The sequence below is a fragment of the Amphiura filiformis genome, chromosome 10, assembly GCF_039555335.1.
Source record: "Amphiura filiformis chromosome 10, Afil_fr2py, whole genome shotgun sequence".
Lineage (NCBI taxonomy): Eukaryota > Metazoa > Echinodermata > Ophiuroidea > Amphilepidida > Amphiuridae > Amphiura > Amphiura filiformis.
In genome coordinates, this window is record NC_092637.1 from 44,475,190 (window position 1) to 44,490,804 (window position 15,615).

Consider the following 15,615-nt stretch of genomic DNA (forward strand, 5'->3'; position numbering starts at 1 on the left):
ATACAGTAAGAATCATATACTGAGATCACTTGGAATATAATATAATTATAATGAAATGATATCAAGAAGATTAATATAAATAATTAACAACAAATTGAGTGAAGTCAAATATATAATAAAGTAAGATTTAAGAAAACAAGCATGTGAAGCAGAGCCATGTTGAAACCTTACTTGCAATGTCAAGTGCATGATTTGAAAAACCAAAGGAGCTGGAGAGCAAATTACCTGAGCAACTAGAGTAGACCATGCATCAGACATTAGCAGGTATATATTCAAAAATTAGTATAGCCCAATCAAAATAGAGGTTATAGATCTCTTTGCATTTTAAGCTTAATCTCATTAAGTCCTACTGACTATTCATACATGTACCACATCTCTGATTGGCTCAATACATGATATAGCACTCTTTTTAACCAATCAAAATAGTTCTTTAGAGGCCGATGATTCAGCTAGTAGTAATGCTGCCCATTTTAAAAGGCTGACTGAAAACCCAGAAAATGATTGTTTTAGCCCAGGCTGCTGCAGGCTAGCCTTCAAAGAGAGTGGTTGGGCTTAGAACAGTTTATGTGGATCAACCTGGGTTTTCCTGGGCTAACCTGGGGCTACCATGGGTCAGACTGGGGCTAACCTGGGTTGAATATTAATCATTTTGGGGTCAACCTGGGCTTACATGGGCTAGCCTGGAGCAACCTGGGTTAAACCATCATTTCCTGGGTTTTTGCTCTGCCTAGTCATACTATGGTGAACTATTGAAAAGTATCTAGATGATGGAAATTGACAATTACAGCTAAATTGGCCTGATATGGTTTGGTTTATAAGATATTTTACCCTTCCCAGAATCCTTAATTGCAACATGATATGTTAGTGGACACTACGAATGAGCCGTAAACTCGGCAAATTGTATGACAGTGTAAAATATGCGTGATGGTCGTATTCATAGCTGTCTCAATTCAGTGCGACAAGTATCTCATCAAACACTGTTTAAATCAATCAATAATACTATCACCTCATTTCAACAAATGACACTCCCATTTAGGTTCCCTTTGATTTCATTTTGAGAATAGACTGGCTAATCATGGGTCAATTCGCTGTCGTAGTGCACGTTAGTAACCATTGGTTACTGCTCCAAGCCCGGGTTCATACACCTGTTCCGAATTTTGATATGCCATAGCCTTAAGTTTGTGTTGTGATCATTTCGATCAGTGGTTCGTAACAAAAAAAAAGCATGATCCAGTTGACCTAGCAACGGTTTTATTCTAACGTGCACTACAACAGCGAATAGTCAAGAAATAAACATTTTGCAAGATCTGGATGTGCTCTGTTCACTTTTTGTCACTATCAAGTATCAACCCATGTTACGCAGAATAGCAAATCAGAACAGCAAATTGAAATGGAAGAAATGCATTGTGGGAATCATAAGAAATCTTATCTGGGTGTAGTTATTATGAAAATTAATTCAAAATCTTCAAAACAATTTTGGCAACAGTCGCCAACATTCCCCCAAGGGCAGCACGCATGAGTGTACAAATTTGCATTATTTGCCTTTTTTTCCAGGTGCCATAGCATGCAAACAATAACCTGTCCGACTTCTGATTTAACATAAATATTTGTTTGTAAATATGTTTGATAGGATTGATAAAAAGATGTCAGACCGGGAAAAGATGGCAGGATTCCATGCTCCTGGGAGACCTAAGGAATGGAGAAAGAGAGCACTGTCAGAAATGAAGAAAGTGGCCCTGGTCAGGTTGGTATTGCACAATATTTAAAAACTCATTGAATTCTCTGAAGCCCATATCAAATTGATGCAAAATTGATGACTTGGCATTAGCAAAGAAAAATATTTCACAAACTGTTCACATGCACCTGCTTTTGTGAGTTTTATACATGTAGCTTTGAAATTTGCTATGTGTCGGAAAAAAGAGTACCTATTTATTTATTTATTTATTTATTTATTTATTTATTTATTGATTGATTGATTGATTGATTGATTGATTAAATGATCGATTAATCAATTGATTGATCAATTAAAGGGGCATTTTGTGATCCATAGCCTCATCCCCCCACTTTTCTCAAAAAGAGTTTTTATACCACTGGAAACCTCTCTACATAGATAATGTTTATGTACAAAAAATTTCTTGCAGATTAATTCGTTTAGCAAAAATATCGCCAAATTTGAATTACGACAACGGCCTATGGAGCAGTGTTATACACGTAATCATGCATAACTCGCACACTCAAAATCAACTGAAATTTTGGGAATAAACTTTTTTGTGGATATCTACTGAAAAATGTCATAAAAAGAGAATGCTAGGACCACGAAATATTCTAACAGATGGATCACAAAATATTCTAACAGATTGATAAATTGATTCAAGTGATGGATTGATCATTTGCTAGATTGATCAATTGCTTGATTAATCAACCAATTGAAATGTATAATTTCAGATTTGAAGGCAGTCAGTTGGAAGACCGTACAGAAGACAAGATGTGGCTTGTACGTCACCTAGAACTCGTCAGACAGAATGCTGTGGGTGACCTTACCACAGTCAAGGTAACAGCTCTATATTTACATAAACACAGCACAAGAAATAAGTCCCCCTCTCAACATTTCGTCATAACATTGTAAGGTTTCATTTTGTACCAATAAAACTAACTTTATATTAATTATATGACTGTTTACTTCATGTAAGTGCTGTGTAAAATAAGAGATTTCCATGACTTCAGGGCTGAATGAGCCTAAATTGAAGGCAAAAACTGCCCTTTTCAAAAGTCAGCCTATGCTTGTCACAAAAGTTGATTCATAGCTTGTTACTAATGGAAAAACCCATGTGGTTGAGTGCAGTTTAAAATCCTCACCAAGTGAACAGTTACTGTAATGTGTATCGATTCTTGATCATTCAGCCATGCAAATCCCCTTGGTGCAGAGTTCAGCACAGTGAGTTGTAGGATGGCCAGTTCCATTCCTTGTCCCAATACGCCTTGCAGTTAACAAGCATAGACCTATTTTGTGACTTTTGGAAAGGGCAGTTTTTGTCTTCAATTTGTGTTCATTTAGCCATGAAGTCATGGACATCTTTTATTTTCACACAACACTTAGTAAACAATCTTATAATTATTTCTAAGTAAGTTTTAAAAAGTAAGACTTTGTCACGAATCTTCCATCCTGCATTTTATTCAAAATCTGGGATTTTGACAAAACTACAGTATCTAGAAGCTTGATTTTTGCTGGGTATGTTAGTTTAATAAAGTACATTATAATCATGTAAAAAAACAGAATTTCTCCTCAACAAATGTTACAATATGGCTTTAAAGTAAAAATGTTAACCTGAGAAGATATATTACCCTTCCCAGAATCCTTTGCAAGATGATGATGATATATCACCTCATTTCAGCAAATGACACTCCCAAATTAGTTTGTACAGGTTCCCTTTGTTTTCATTTTGAAAATAGACTGGTTAAAAATGGACCGATAGTCAACAAATAAACATATTTTACAAGATCTGTATTTGCTCTGTTCATTGAGGTACATTTAGCGTCCGGCACGTCTGAGTGGTTTACTTAGCTAAACCACTCAAACGACTAGTATGTTAGTTTAATAAAGTACATTATAATCTTGTAAAACACAGAATTTTGAAAAATATTGAGGGCGTTCAACTCAGCAAATGTTACAATATGGCTTTAAAGTAAAAATGTGAACCTGAGAAGATATATTACCCTTCCCAGAATCCTTTGCAACATGATGATGATATATCACCTCATTTCATCAAATGACACTCCCAAATTATTTTGTACAGGTTCCCTTTGTTTTCATTTTGAAAATAGACTGGTTAAACATGGGCCGATAGTCAAGAAATAAACATATTTTACAAGATCTGGATGTGCTCTGTTCATTGAGGTCTGTTATCGATAGAGATTTTGTGTGTCGCAATGTCGGAAGATAATACTTCCGACAATCAACATGTATCGACAGTCAACAACCTGACAGCGTGGGAGATATCTTAACTTGCCCATTGATCACCAACCTCCAATTAAGCTTACCCAATATTCATCAAAACAAATGCTCTACAAAGATTGTGTGTGTGGCATTACTGCTCTACCCCCACGTGATCTGCACAATAGTGAACATTATATCATGATATTCCAAAGCTGTAATTGGTTGGAAGGTGCCCATGTCACTGACATGATATTTACATACATGTGCTTGTCCATTTATTACGGCATTATTCACATCACCATGATGACATCTTTTGCATGTCACATAATTTGTGAATTCAATTCTATGCTCCTGGTTGAGGGGGTATGTCTTATAATGGTGTATAATTTTAGTTGAACTGTGAACTTAAGGTCAACAACCCTGGATGAGTGCATGAGTGGCTAAACTTTCTATGCCGGGGGGGTGTGGTCTAGTAATTTTCCGTACAAAAAGTTGCTTTCTAGCATGAATGGTAGTTTCCTACTCCTACTGTTTTATTACGAATTTCTTGGCCAACCTGGAACACTTCTATTGCGTCCATGTAGCGTACTAAGCGTCTATACACTGTATGGCGAGTGACCTCGATCATTGATGACCTTAACCCTGCCGTTATGTGATTGGTTAGTTGACAGAGGTCATCACGTACATCGCCGTTCTTTAAAATACAGGCCGATATACGGCTGGCGTACAGTACAGAGACATGTGGAAGATGTAAATAATTTTACCGCGATGTTGGCGTAAATTTAATGGATCATTTACAATATTTGCACCAATTCATGGATCATATTATATGTTTCTGCTTCTATGAGCACTCGATGATGATTGGGATTACTATCATAACGATGTGTATGTGCTATGACATGCTGTAAAATCCGAGAAAACGAAGCAGTTGACCGGATCTGAGTGAGTGAGCTAGCTCAAGAATCATGAGAATGCAGTTCAAACATGCCTCGTCGAAGTTGATTTTTTGTTTGTTGTTTACTTGCGTGACTTGCAAGTGTCACTCGCGTATTTACGCTGAAAGTGACACTTGCAAGTCAAAGTAAACAACAAACTGATTTGATAAACCTTTATCGATTGCATATTGTGTATTTGTGAGCAGCTCAACTTGCACTTGCAGTGCAGAAGAAATGACTGCTTTTTGCAGGTAGGATTATTTATGCGACACGTAGTCGACTGGTCAGCAGGTCGAGGATTTGCACTATTCAAAATCAATGAAGTAAATCATGAAAAACATTGTGTACAAGCGCACTACCCTATGATGATCATGTGCATGCATGTTGAATTTCATGTAATTGTAAGGACAATTTGTAAATTATAATCTGACTTACCTGTTTACACTTCACTCAAACTCCAAGCGGGAACTCTGGTGCACTGGCATAGGCATAAATCATCTTCAGAGTCCGAGTCGGACTCTTCGCTGCTGCTATCGTCGACTTCAATTTGGAATCTGAAGCTGTTCAATTGGTCCTCCGGTAGTGTTGTGTCAATTCTGACTTCATTATTGTACATTTCTTCTTCAAGTTTGATGACATGCTGCTCGGCTTTAGCCCAATTTTCAGGCGTTACATTTGCTAGTGCATTTTCAAGGTGCTTTTTAACGTCTACCATCTTGAACGTTGAGTTTTTTGTTGCAACGTCACCTTTGACTTGCCCCCAAATCAGTTCGATAGGATTCAACTCACAATGGTAAGGGGCAGTCGCAGAATATAGTGACCATGGGATCTTGCCAGTTCGTCAATGACCATCTTCGTACACCTTGGTTTGTGCATCTGAATAAGTGCATAAAGCTGCACCTTGATCATGGTTGGACACCAATCTACATTTTGAGCTGTTAGCCACTCTTGCATTTGGCTTTCTTTGTGTTCATCGTCGGTATTCGTTCCTCCTGAACTGAATGATAAGGTGCATTGTCCATGACGATGACAGTGTGTTGGGGTATATTTGGCAGAAATTGATGGGTAAACCATTCCAGAAAAACGTTGCCATTCATTTCATCGTGGTAATCACTAGATCCCGTCTTGGATTGAAATGAAAGGAGAGCATCTTCAACAAATCCTTCTTTTGACCCAGCGTGCAAAATAATTAACCTGCTTCCCTTTCCGGTTGGAATAAGAAATCCTCCTGATCCAGCAATTACCCAGCATTTGGACTTTGTATGATTCTGGTGGAGGAATGTTTCGATCTAAATACACGACAGGGCAGTTGGTAAGCTGTCTAATTTGTTTCATTTTACTCAGGTAGTCGTGTCTTTTGGCAACAATGTCTGGCCTTTCTTTAACAAGTCTTTCCGGCCTCTTGCTATATTTGTAGCCCATGTCTTTTAAAATTGTTCTTAGTGATGACTTGCTACCTTGGAAGTTGATTGCAATCTTGACCTCATCATATATTGAGTTAATTGTTGGCCACTTCTTCTCTATGTACATATTGCTAATTAGCCGCCTGATAACACCTCGATCAAAATCATCTACGCTGTCGACTATCCGCTTCCTTTTGGGTCCTCTTTTCACTGGAGATTTAGGTCCATGTTTTCTAATCTTGTAGAGGGTTGACCTAGATTTAATCCCGGTTGCTTCCATAGTGTTCTGGATAGCACTCTTATCTTCGAAGTCCAAAGCTTCGCTGCTCCGTTTCCTTTGTTAAGAAATAATCCCATACATTGGATATGATTTGCTGTGCTTGCTTGCTTGCACAGTGATGCACTTGTGCCGACTGACATTTTTGGGTTGATTAATCCAAGATAAATCCTTTATTAATTGACTGAATGACTGTAAATAAAAGATGACACCATCCGTAACCAGGGGCAGTCAATGTGAATTAAATAGGGTTTTTTCATAAGGCATGGGGCAGTAGGGGGTCTGTTCCAGTGGGGTCTTTAAATTTAATAAATTTCATGGGGCAAGGTGAACTTGACTCATTGTGATGATTGAAAATGTGACAACAACAAAATATTAAGGAAATTCCTTGTGTTTGGGGTCTGGGGTTTCATTTGAGGGGTCAGAGTCATTTGATTGCCTGAATATGGGGAATTGAACCTCCACCCCCATTAAACCAAAGTGGTTTGACCTTGACCTTGTTACCACATTTTTTCAATTTGTTCAAATATACTGGTCAAAAAAAGGAAAACACACAGAAAAATATGATACAAACGCAAAGTATGTTTTATTACATTTTAATACACTAGTTATTTACTAAACCATGTCTTTGTATGTTTAAAATGGTCGTTACGTCATCGTTTGGGCAGCAGACGACGTCTGTTTATTTGTTTATATTTTTGACGGCATGCTGCAACTTTTTCTGGTGAATGAAATGCATTGCTTATCGAAGCTGCGCAACGCGAGGCACATGACATTTGCTAGCCTGAGTCTCGGTCCCGCTCTCGAAACTAGAAAAAAAAAAAAAAAAAAATATCCATGCGTATCTGTGAAATAGGTAGTGAACTTAATCTAACCGTGCATGCACAGATTTAATGTACATGCACACGATCGAGGTCAAATTCGCTTGTCGATAGCGATGTACGCTCGCGTGTTTTCGTGAAGCTACAAGCGTTGCTCAGTGTTCCACCATGGCCAAGAAATACGTAATAAAATTATAGTTTGTTTTGGTCTTGTGCTATTTATATTTCAAATGTTTAAGCTATCAGCGGCTAGTGGCTTCTGATGTTGTGAGACGGTACATCGTTTGTGTATCGATACTACCATTGAGTGTTCCAACATGTCGGAAGTCTGTGAATTTTCCGACTATCGATACTTTCGACAGTCGATAACAGGCCTACTATAGACCCATATTGTACTAGATAGCAGATCAGTGCATGGAATTAAAATGGGAGAAATGCATCATGGGAAGTGTAAGATATCTTCCCTCGTCATATAATTCATTGATTGGTTTTGATGTGTTTTTTTTTTTCAGCATTTATGTGTTCCATGCTTTCCACCAGACTACTACATCTTCCAGTATTTCATCAACATGTACCAGGACTGTCTAGCTACACATGTGAGTATTAGCCTTTTAGAGGTATGGCGGACACAATTGGATGGCACTGCACGAAATGGGTAAAGGCTTTTGTATTTGGTGGGTTTTACCCATATTGAATATTACTATACCTCATAAATATTTATTAGGTATTCCTGACATCTTATTGGTTAACAACGCCAGCGTCCGTGTACGGTATTTTGACTACTTCCCCGCGCCTGTGAATTTACGCGCACACGGGAAGTATAGTAAAACTTCCGCACCCTACTACCACACGGTGCCTCGATTCCTGCGCGTCACCGTTCTTTACACGTAGCATGTGCTACACAACGGCGATTCTGCAGATGCGTTTTATCATGAAAATGGCGTCTGCTGCAGTTGTTTTGCCGCGATTTATGGATAATAACACGAATTTGACGTTTTATGAAACAAAATGTTATTTATTGAAAGCCTAAAAAGAAAATTAGAATACAATAGGTCAAAATGTAAATATTGATTGAACATAAATACCGCAATAAAATCAGGTAAGCACACACGTTAACTTGTGTGTTTTGACTTTTGTTCACGATTTTTTTGTTCACGATTTTACCGTGATAGTGAAAATATTTATGAGGTATAGTAAAACAAATACAACATGTTCTATTTCGGGGAAGTATTCAAAACTACTGGTCCCTCGGTGTTGGATGATTTGACTACTTCCCTCCGCTGGGCCGGGAAGTAGTCAAATCATCCAACACCGAGGGACCAGTAGTTTTGAATACTTCCCCTCAAAACATGTTGTATTTGTATACTGCCCTCCTATATTGTGTACGCCGTGCTTCGAAAAGGCTGATGGTCTTATGCCCTGTGGAGCCAATAATGGATTTAGGAACAACCTTATGGAGATAATTTTCCTTCTGAAGATACAAAACATTAATAAATTAAAGGTCTCCAGAGGATAGTTTTTAGGGGGGGTTAAAACACATAAAAGCCAAGCTCATATCCAAGTAAAACTAGATGATTTAAATCCCAAATGACCAAAGAGTTAAAAAGAAAAAAGTTGACCTGATACTTTTATTGTTTTTTAATGCACTGCACCATAAGTACCATAATATGGTAATGCACCCTTGAAGTTGAGTTACAATTAAGTGGGGTAAATATTTACAAAAAAACTGATGTCGTGCGGATGAATTTTGATAATATTTCAACAAGAATTTCAAAAATTCAGAAAAATTGTACCATTTCCAAAGCATCAAATCCCCAAATGCACTATTTTGTTATACCATTTGGCATTTTAAAGCAGCTTTTTCAGATGGCCTACACATATAGTTCCTCATCATATTTTCATGCATTGCCCAGGCCTATTAGTGATATACAACCATTTCGTATTTGGTTGTGTATTTCATACGAACAGATTTCAAAATGTTGTGTTCTTTTATGACAAACCATATAAATCGATGACACGATGAATAATGTGGACAGAAAAAGAGCAAGGTATACCAACTTGGTGTGTGGAAACAAATACAGCCTTGACGGTATGCATGCGCAGAGGGGGGCAAAAAACAACAAATGGGCTATTCCATTTAAAATCCACACTACCCCTGTGGAAGATTTAGCTTAAGTCTTCCACAGAGGGAGTATAAGTTTCGAATAGAATACATGTGTAGACGTCTGGCTTCAATCAGGAAGTGTTGAGAGTATATCTTCCAGATCCAGAAAATTGGGTAACTTCCATTTGAAATACTCACTCCAGTTGTGGAAGATATAGGCAAAGCCATAATACAGAGGGAGTATGGGTTTCAAAATGATCAACTCTGACCAATTACATTTGAAAAACATACTCCCCCTGTGGAAGATAATCTTCCACAAGGGTAGTGTGGATTTTAAATGGAATAGCCCAATGTAGATTATATTCCAATTTAATAACCCAATGTAGGCACAGAAGTAGGTAAAGTTTGAGCCAAAAACGACCCAATTAATTGATGAATTGTGTGTTTATCTTACAGTTACAAGACATAATCAATGCTGAGCTAGAACACAATGAGATTATCTACCTTCTTACCTGGCTCACTGAATATGAGTAAGTAAAAAAAACAAAAAAAGAAAAGCGCAGTGATCCACAAGCCTCAGCACACTTGACAAGTTGTCGCTGACCACTACGACCCCACATCATTCCATAAACCATTTAACAACAAATCAGGGACTTTGCTGCTTCAATAGCGCACACCCTAGACATTCCACAAATAACCATCGCAACCAGGATCAGCTCCCGAGTTTCAGACGGGTTACAACGAGACAATTAGCAGTAAGTTCCTTGTCCAGGGAATTTCAAGCTAACTCAATTTTTCCACGAGAGCGCATTAGGCACCACCAGGGTTCGAACCCGCAACCTCTCGCACCATAGTCGAACGCCTTATCGATTGAACTAACTTGACCGCTAAACACCAGCCCTATCGGCAATTGCTGCCAGCTGGCATATTTGTAAATTGTGTACAATATAGAATGCAGAAATTATCAAAATTTCTATGAGGCAGCTATTGCAGATTCATGAGACCGCGACAGTGGCAGCGCCAGGATTTTTTTCGGGGGCATTAGGGGGGAAAAGTGAATTTCGGGGGGGGGGGCAAAAGCAACAAATTTTGCGCAAAAATGCCGTAAAAATCAGAAATTTTCGTAATTTTGGGTTTTTACTGGGTGTGGGGAAACAGGGGGGCAAGAGTTCTGACTGGGTGGGGCATATCCCCCCTGTAGCACCGCCACTGGCTCTCAAATTCTAGTACTGCATTTCTTTCTGATATTTGGGGATAATGTTTGGTGTGAGGTCTGTGAAGCAGTGTGAATGAGACATATTTTTCGCTCCCAGAATAACTTTTCTAGAACAGATGTTCTCCATGTGGTTCTTCTCCGCTCTCCCCGCGGTTCTAGTAATGGCGGGGCAGATGATCCATGGTAAAAGACCTCGTTACAGTCGGTTCCGATCAGGGTAACACCCATTTGTCGGCTACACTTGCCTGTCCTGTAAAAATACCCCGATCAGCTATCTACGGCGACCCCCTTCACCAGGTCACTTGTGTCTGGCTGAAATTTTGTCAGCATTATCTCCTAGATTTCAGCTGTTAATGCCTAGATATGCTCGACATAAAAAATAAGATGTGCACTAGAATTTGTCAGTTTGAAGCTGAAATGGGCAAATATGTGATTCTATCATCCTCTTTTTATGACATTTTTCAGTAGATATCCACGAAAAATGGTTATTCCCAAAATTTCAGTTGATTCCAATTTTGCATTTGTGAGTTATGCATGATTATGTGTATTACACTGCTCCATACACAATGTGTTGTAATTTCGTACCAGAACGTAATTCTGACACAACACTTGGCACATACACTTTTTTCCAAGAATTAAAAATTGGAACAATAGGATGCTTGGAGGTTAGAAGTTGTGCATAAGTGTAAATTATTGTGTCTAACTGACAATCTAGCAGAAAACATTTGACTGAGGAGATATTTTTACTGGATTTTTTTTTCTTACAGAGGTTCATCTATGTTGGGTGATCCTAATTTAGCCATAGATGTCAGCAAGATCCCACCACTATTACCAAACCAAGATGTGGACAACCTACAACAACAGTAAGTGCAGTGGTAGACTATGCCATACAGGGTGTCCCAGAATGATTTGTACCGTGTTTGCAAAAATAAGTAAAAATAGAAGACGGGCAGTGTATCTATTTTTGATACCTGTATTATAATGTTGGACGTGTCTCCTACTTATTCTGTTAATTTCAGCACGCTACCTTTATTTGTTTTGGTGTGGCATGGAATAATGTAAAATCGATGAAAAACATGCTTTTCATTTTCAGCGCAAACGACTCGCATACTCTTGAAAAATGGCACAACACACTTGATCAACTCATGGATCTTTTTATGTACATTTAATGTCAATCAAACAACTTTCATTCTTTAACGGAGTCGTCACGTAATCAATAATATATAGATGGATATCGGCTATTTAGTGGAAATATGAACGGGGCACAACTAAAATACCTGCATAACTTTTTCCAAATAACTTTGTGCTGAACGGTTAGTAATTTTACAGAATTTCAAAATAGGTTGCATTAAATTGTCAAAACTTAGAATTCACCATTTTTACGCAATCTTCTATAACTTCTACTAAACACGTCCAATCTTTAAAATCTAAAAAATCTGAGAAAGCTAAATATATGTAAAACTTAAAATACAAAACAATATGACCAATAAACATGCCCTTCATACCTAAAAAATTCCATCTTTTCCGGTATAGATCATTCTGGGACACCCTGTAGTAATCATTATGAATGCATTCAGTTGAACTCGAAATTATACTGATATTATTTTATTACATCAAAATACTAGTAATACTGGTTATGAAAAAGTTTATATAATTATATTAGTGACAGTAACAGTAAAGTATAGGCTTATTGAATGCAACATTGAATGGGCGTATTGAATGCAACATAATGGCACTTCAATACTGAACAGTTCTGATTTTAGAATCTACCAGTTCAATAATCACGAAAGCCTGAGTTAAAAATCGACTATGTACATTGAATTTTTAACAGGACTTTGACTGGGGACGTAGTCCCTAACACACACTGTCAATCATACTTGTTTATCAATCCAATTTAACCGCATGTACGTACAAGACGCGCTCATGCACCTAGTACACAAAGCGCCGCATAGTTGTGTACAATGTAGTTATCAATGGTAATGGTACATGCCCGGAGGATTTAAAACATAACGAGATCTGGGCGACCAATCACAAGCCAGATCCATTTAAAGATGCATTACATCATGGCCAATTTTAGTAGGCCAGAAATCTGACAATCTCATCCATAGACAACCGTGTTAAACATGTTAACCGCAATCGAAAGTAAGTAGTCCACTTGGGAAGCTAACAAACAGAGGGAGTACGGTGACTAAAAAGATCAGATGTGAAAATCTATCAATTGTACGTGCACAAATTAATTAAATCAGAGTTTTAAGAGTATGCACAATGGGCAAGTGGACTACGGAGAAGTCTAGTGCAGTGGTAGACATACCTTACATGCCACACCTTCACCTTCTTCTGGCGCTCGACTATGGTGCGAGAGGTTGCGGGTTCGAACTCTGGCGGTGCCTATTACGCCTCGAGAAAAATTGAGTTAGCTTGAAATTCCCTGGACAAGGAACTTACTGCTAATTGTCTCGCTGTAACCTGCATTTAAACTCGGGAGCTGATCCTGGTTGCGATGGTTATTTGTGGAATGTCTAGGTGTGTGCTCTTGAAGCAGCAAAGTCCCTGAATTGTTGTTTAATGGTTTATGGAATGATGTAGGGCCGTAGTGGTCAGCGACAACCTGTAAAGTGTGCTGAGGCTTGTGGAACAACGCTCAGGCGTTGTGCCTCAGCGTAGCGCACTATAAATCACTGCGCTTTTTTTTTTTTTTTCTGGTATGATGATAGTACTACTCCCATTCCAGAAAAATATAGCACTAATTTTTTGGGATTAAAAAATATTATCAATGTCTGCCAAATGAAACATAGCTCAATCCTAATCATTCATTTAGTCCTAACTGGAGATAAAAGAAAAAGTTCACTATTTTACTAATTTCTTAAAAAAAGAGCCAAACATGCATTTTCGGCATGTTTTCTGACAATCGAGTCACAAAAATCACAGATTTGGACCAAGTCCAAGCATTCAAAATCTTGAGTATATGCCTAATTTTCACTTTTTTTGTGTTACTTTAATTCAGTGGTTGGTTATAAGAATAAAACATGTCTTTTCCAAAAATTAGAATGCATAAACTGAAATTATAGTCTTAGTCTTTGGGCTTGATTGTCACATCATACGAAAAACACCCTAAAAATGCATGTTTTTGGCCCTTATTTCCAAAAATTGGCCAAATATTGAAATTTGACTTTTATTGCTACATGTAGTTAGGACTAACTAAAGGATTATTATATGTAGCTATGTTTCATTTGGCAAAACAAGATAATATTATTTTAATCCCAAAAAATTACTGCTGTATTTTTCTGGAATAGGGAGAAGTGTGGCAGGGTTTGGGGGGGACTCTTTTGATTACTCTGAAAATTAAAGAGTTAAGTTAGGTTTTAGGGCACTTAACGTTAGGATTAAGGCATACATAGTGATGTGCCTTGATGGAGGGGTGGCTAATTGGCGGTCTCCAAATTCCACTAGGTTTTTGTTGCAAAATATACTATTGGTAGAGCTCATATTCATAAATAAACTTATTTTTATTGCATTTTATTTGGGGGGGGGGATTTTTCAGTCAGCTCCAATTGAAATCGCCCAGTTAAAATGATAAAATGATGCATGTGAAGGTTTGAGACATTGGGGCCAACGTTTCCTGTCGAGAACCATGCATCCCAAGAACCGTGAAATTCTTAATTTCACCATAAATTTAAATTTGGATGTTTTTTTTATTATTATTTTATTCAATAACAGATACATGAGAACCCTGACCACCAATATACAGACATGGATGAGTAATGCATTGGATACAGATGTCAAGGTGTGTAAAAAAAAATTTAAGGTACCAGTTGCGGTCACCCCCTATATATCCTAAACAAAGGCAAACATGTCATAATTGGAACCAACAGCCAATAGCTGCATCTTTCAGCTCGAATTTAAGACCTCATTCGTTGACATTGTCCAAGAAATAAAGACACAACAATCCAAAAACCCAAGGAAGATGCAAATATAAAAGTTGCAGTTTGCCACATTACATGCCCTATTGATTTGTACAAAAAAACGTACGCGAACAAGATAACTAGCGCTGTGCTTTCATTGATTAGCACGAAAAAACTAGCATCGACTTTCATTGATTAGAACACACATGTGCAACTTTTTATTTCATATCTTCATCAGGTTTTGACTACTGTTTTTTAATTCTCAACCAATTTCAACAAATAAGGTCTTAAATCAGAGCTAAAAAGTAGAGGCATCGGCTGCTTGTTTTAATTTTGACACATTCGTCTTTATTTAGAATATACAGGGGTGAACACAACTGCTACCTTAATTCTTTTGCTTACTGTATTAGTCCTATGTAATGAAATTATTAGTTTCCTGTCACCCGCCCGCATCACCTTTTCAATTTGACCAAAACTTTCATTATTTTCATAAAAAAATTCAATTATCTGAAAATTGAGATAGAAATAATCAAAATTGAAACTCTCAAAATGTCTAACATCCCCTGCTGATCTTTCTTTGTTGTAGGGGTAGAGGATGTAGTAATTAATGGAAATTTAAGAATTACCTCATCATGTTTCTAGTGATTATGGTGATTACAAAAATTGCAAATTTCTTTTCATTTTAATAAAAACAAATTCAAATCTTTTCTCAATCTGTTTTTAATACCTGTTTTGAGATGGTCTTTCATCAACAATATAGGTAATAACCATGTAAATGAAAGTTTTGACAATAATGAAATTTTCCAAAATAATGAATAATGAAATCATGACCTCATATTTCACAGAAACAAATGTGACGGGGAAACTAATCATTTCATTTCATTAGCCTTATAGTCCAGTTGGCTTCCTCAAGATCTGTAGCACCCGATGTGGCACAAAGCGACTGCACCTTCAGTGGCTCCGGAACCGCCGGGGCCTGGGGGGCCGGCCCCCTCAATAATTTTGGTGGGGGGCCCAAGTACC

At 37.7% G+C, this 15,615-nt stretch overlaps 1 protein-coding gene across 2 annotated transcripts in view; it reads left to right on the forward strand.

Moving 5' to 3' along the window:
• LOC140162910 (exocyst complex component 3-like) overlaps positions 1 to 15,615 on the forward strand; it is a 75,334-nt gene that overhangs the window by 23,225 nt on the left and 36,494 nt on the right. For both annotated transcript variants that reach the window (XM_072186220.1, XM_072186221.1), the window contains exons 9-14: positions 1,631 to 1,744; positions 2,446 to 2,551; positions 7,883 to 7,966; positions 9,931 to 10,004; positions 11,458 to 11,553; positions 14,408 to 14,474. In XM_072186220.1, the coding sequence (XP_072042321.1) occupies positions 1,631 to 1,744; positions 2,446 to 2,551; positions 7,883 to 7,966; positions 9,931 to 10,004; positions 11,458 to 11,553; positions 14,408 to 14,474 (541 nt within the window). The remainder of the gene's footprint in view (positions 1 to 1,630; positions 1,745 to 2,445; positions 2,552 to 7,882; positions 7,967 to 9,930; positions 10,005 to 11,457; positions 11,554 to 14,407; positions 14,475 to 15,615) is intronic.